We start from the raw sequence: 5,000 nt of genomic DNA, 5'->3' as shown, positions 1-5,000 counted from the left end.
ATATATATATATATATTTGTGTGTGTGTATGTTTAAATATATAAGTATATATATGTATATGTATATGTTTGTGTGTGTGTATGTATGTATGTATGTATGTATGTATGTAGATAGATTGATAGATAAACACATAGTTTCACACACACACATACACACACACACACACACATACACACACGCACACACACACACACACACACACACACACACACACACACACACACACACACACACATATATATATATATATATATATATATATATATATATATATATATATTTATGTGTGTGTGTGTGTGTGTATATACAGCATGTATATTATACACAATTTATATATATGTATATACACATATATTTCTATATATATACGTATACATATATTGTCTTTCTCGTTTATCAAAATGCAGAATGATTGGCACTGGCGTGGAAGTATGAGAGGGGGCAAAAAGTCCTGGCTGCTCCATCATAAATACTGTTGGATCCGATTTTAACCACCATCCCGCCATTAACTTTGCCATACGAGTGGATCGAAAACGTGTGTGAATGGGTCTGAAAGAAAGAAGATTTTGTTTTAGATTTAGAATGGCGCAGGGCGATCGACTTCTTAAGCATAAAATCGAATTATCACGGTTTTGGTATAAACTACCTATAGTTGTAATAAGATACCATTTTCCCTGGACTTTGTTGTTTACAAGGGTATACACTCACTATCATGCTCTAGTTAGTGTGAGTATGAGGTTATCCATGATTTTCAAATTAACCTGCAAACTGAATATCCTGCATGTCGGCATTCTGAAGGCATATTTTTGGTTCAATTTGTCGGGTCACGTGATATCTATCTATCTATCTATTTATATTTATATGTAACACTCTTGGTTGTTACTGAGAGTTATAAACTAATGTGACACTCACCTCCGTGATGATTTAATTACAATTTTATTTATCTTTTATTATATTCATTAATAATACACTTTGCATTTTACTGCTCGTTACAAAACATGACGATATATAAGGCCCTACATTTTCCTTCCTACGAGGAAAAAATCCTGTAGCCTATCTTGTATCATCCATCCAAATATCGAAAGAAAACGACAGCAGCAGTAAAGAGAGAATGAAGGAGAGAAACAACATAGATTTACAGAACTAGAGTTTTAAAAAATACAATAACATCAGAGAAAACTAAGAATAAAAAGAAGAAAAAAAAAGTAAGCACCATAAGCACAACTAGAAGAGACAACTTACTTCAACAAATTCGTCCCATTTTTCAGGTTCAAAAATTTTCCTATATTGGTTCCACGGATACGGTAGTAGGTAAAATTCAGGTAAGATGGTAACATTACCACAGGTGACGGGGTCTGAGCTGTTCTTGGGAAACAGGTAGCGTATGTCCTTTAAATTGCAAGACCGCTGGACGCAAGAGCCAAAGGTAGAAGGTCCCATTGATCCCCAAGCTTTGGGCTGAGCAGAGAGAGGAAGGAACGGGATGAGACGTTTTGAATGCCAGTCACTCGTTTACTATTGAGAATTAGAATTATTTATAGATGCAATATAGACAAATCTTGTACATTAACGTGTGTATACGCATACCCACACACACACACACATGGATATATATGTACATACGTATGTAAATATAAATATATATATGATTATTTATTCATATATAGATATATATAATCCCTCAATCCCACTCCCGCACATGCCCGTATATATATAAAGATAAATAGATAGATGTGTTCATATATACATATATAATGTTTACTTACACACATACATGTATATGTATATATGTATACATATATATATATATATATGACTATATCTATCTATCTATCTATCTATCTATCTATCTATCTATCTATCTATATATGTGTGTGTGTGTGTGTGTGTGTGTGCATACATACACGTGTGTGTATATGTGCATATACATATGCATATCTACATGCATACATATACATATATATGCATAAGCATATATATATGCACACATATACATATATATATGAACACACACACATATACATATATATGTTTGTGTGTGTGTGTGTGTGTGTGTGTGTGTGTGTGTGTAAATGTGTCTGTGTGTGTTTGCACACACACATATAAACAACTAAATACATACTTATTGAAAAATGGTGGTTCTGCTTTGATTACTTGCATTTGAACTTTGCTATGAACTTAATTTCTCACTGTACTTAATTTCGAAATTAATTCACTTATTACTTTACCGCTACTCTCTATACAAAAAATACTTATCCTTTGGTGACGTCCAAGACCTTCCTTATACCAGCATATAAAGCCTTGTTGACTCACATGGTACATCTGAATCATCGTTGACATGACCATCGTTAGGAACTCATGATGATGATAGAAGTGAAACACGCCGTTGGAAATGTGGTTCCTAGACGTGGTGCTGGTGACGAGAACGTTCTCAAGAGGAGAAAGGTCCTTTATGCAGACGGTGTCGGTGTCGGAGTAAAATCCTCCGAACCGCCACGTTAGAAGGACTCTTAAGAGGTCACTCAGCTGTATGACTGGCCAAGCTGTTGAAGAGGATCTCCATGTCCATTAATGCTCTTGTAAAAAAAAAATAAAGGCAGATTTTTTGACGAGACACGCCATCTAGCTTTGGTTTGGATTGCTTCGTCTCCCCGAATTAAAAACAGCTTTAGCATCCGTCTTGTCTTTAATGTAAACAAGCCGAAATATGTGATGACTCATTCCTGTTCGTAGAGGGTAACAGAAGTAATCATGGAAATAAACAGAATGGACGTTGTTAGTAACGATAGTGAATTTAGCAATGAGGAAACCTTTCCTCGCTTTGGTTTTACTTCAGTTAACTGAAGAATTTAAAGGAAATAGGAATTAAAAAAAAATAATTATTTACATATTATGTAAATGGTTATGAATTTCTAAAAAAAAAAAAAAAAAAAAAAAAAAAAAAAAAATCCACCCGTTTTAAAGCAATACCTAAAAAGAATGATATCTACCATTAATAACAAAGATAGGTCTTCCAAACTGATACGTTAGAATGGCACAGATATGAACACAACTTGGTCATTTATAATTTCGAGGTTTGTTTACTACTATGACGCCATGAACTTTTAGCAAGCTTTCTCCGGAGGCAGTTTGAGAGTGCATGGTTTGGGTACGGAACCAAACCCAGATATCTGACCATGGAGGTCCGTCAAAGAGGTATGAACAAGAACATTCAAGATTTTTGCATGAAACCGTGAAATATCTTGCCGTCAAAAATGCGTCTTTCATTTAAAAAATTGGCGGCGGGTGACGTATTATTACGTTCTTATTAAGAGAGAAGGGCAAAAGGGGTATTATATCTAAAGCTCGGGCGGGGGAACTCACCTGAGAGGTTTCAATGATTACAAGAGGCCTCTGTAATGCTAGATTATGAGTACGTTTAAAGATTAATTAGCAGAGGATGAACTGATAATTCATACAGCATACAATATACCCTACACATTTCCAGCTTTTAAAACTTTTTTTTTTTTTTTTCTACCGAAAGCTATGCGATATAAGATTCATACTTAAATTATTAATACTAGGCAGAGTGCTGGTCCTGGGTCCTGAGTTTGTGGTCTTTTGCATATTGACAAACACAATTCCAGTACGGAACCTATGTAATCTGAGCTAATTAGGGCGTCGCTTGGGCTTCACACGATATCCAGTAGCAGCGCTTGGACATAATGAAGATTAAAAATAATCAAAAAATGTTGTTGTTTTTTTAATCAAATAATTATTGTTCTCAATATGTATTGCTAATGTATAGAAATTATCTATGATAAAGTAGGCTTTCTTATAATATAAGTGAAATGTTTTAAATTTTGTTTTCTCGTGGTGTTTTTGTCTAAGAGTACGATATTTTTTCCCTACGAGCATAATGAATGTGTGTGTGTGTGTGTGTGTGTGTGTGTGTGTGTGTGTGTGTGTGTGTGTGTGTGTGACAATGAGCATGTATTTGTAGGCTCACAATTATATCTCGTAGTAAAATAATTATCCTTGTTACATCTTTTAGTTTATTGTATGGGTATCAGATAGTTCTAAAAAATACAACTTTCAGCACTTCACCATACTGAATTGTAAGTGATCATTGCGAAGAATATACGAACACACTAAAATCAAACTCTAAGTCTCTACTTTAATGGCCACTTTCATCATGTTCTATGAATGTGTCTCACTAAACGTGACCAAAGGAGGATGAGTAGACTTGCAATTTCGTAAGAGTTTTTTTTTTTATGTACATTTGCAGGGTGCATCAGCTAGTCTGTGAGCTTACCGTACGTGGAGAAAGGTGCCCTGTGTCTGGTTGGCGTCGGAAGCCCGAGGTAAATTTTGATTGGTTCTAATTACAAAAATTCCGTCAATATGCAACCCGTTCAGAGTGTTCCTCTACGAACATATCTCCAAAATCCATGAGACCAAATTTTGTCATTATAGACAGGAAAAGTTTTCAGTTCTATGACCAAACACTGATAAACTAAATGACCACTTTAGGGCACTTACGGGTATTTCTATGCCATCTTCCAGACTTGAAGAACTCTTCAAGTGTAGTACCGTTGAAAACCAAATCCAAGTCAACCGAAACAATGCGAAGATTCGGATAGTGGTCGAGCAGACGACTTGGTAGCTTGTCGGTGTTGTTCACTATCGGCGAAGTCATCACATACCACACATCAGCATTCGGATTCTCACGCGTGTGGCTTTAAAACAAGAAGTCATTTGTTTTAAATCGTATGATTAGTAAATCTAAAATAATTAAGTATTACTCATACTAATGGGTGAACACCACTGTATGTTTGTTATATTTGCTGCATAGATACACACACAATATTTATCTATCTATCTATCTAGCTATCTATATATATATATATATATATATATATATATATATATGAATATATATGTATAAATATACATACATATATTTGTATGCATATATATTTATTTATTGATATTCACACATATAGGTACATAGGTATATG

General features: G+C 34.5%; 1 protein-coding gene across 1 annotated transcript in view; it reads right to left on the bottom strand.

The window, feature by feature from the left end:
* Positions 1-272: 272 nt before the first annotated feature.
* Positions 273-5,000, bottom strand: part of LOC125041817 (lactosylceramide 4-alpha-galactosyltransferase-like) — a 23,247-nt gene continuing 18,519 nt past the window's right edge. The window contains exons 5-8 of the mRNA XM_047637133.1: positions 4,522-4,718; positions 2,314-2,543; positions 1,243-1,458; positions 273-549 (exon numbers count right to left, since the gene is read on the bottom strand). Coding sequence (XP_047493089.1) covers positions 397-549; positions 1,243-1,458; positions 2,314-2,543; positions 4,522-4,718 — 796 coding nt within the window. The 3' untranslated portion in view covers positions 273-396. The remainder of the gene's footprint in view (positions 550-1,242; positions 1,459-2,313; positions 2,544-4,521; positions 4,719-5,000) is intronic.

This window comes from Penaeus chinensis, chromosome 31, assembly GCF_019202785.1.
Source record: "Penaeus chinensis breed Huanghai No. 1 chromosome 31, ASM1920278v2, whole genome shotgun sequence".
Classification (NCBI taxonomy): Eukaryota; Metazoa; Arthropoda; class Malacostraca; order Decapoda; family Penaeidae; genus Penaeus; species Penaeus chinensis.
The sequence above is the reverse complement of the archived record's forward strand: the minus strand, read 5'-3'. Positions and strand labels throughout refer to the sequence as shown.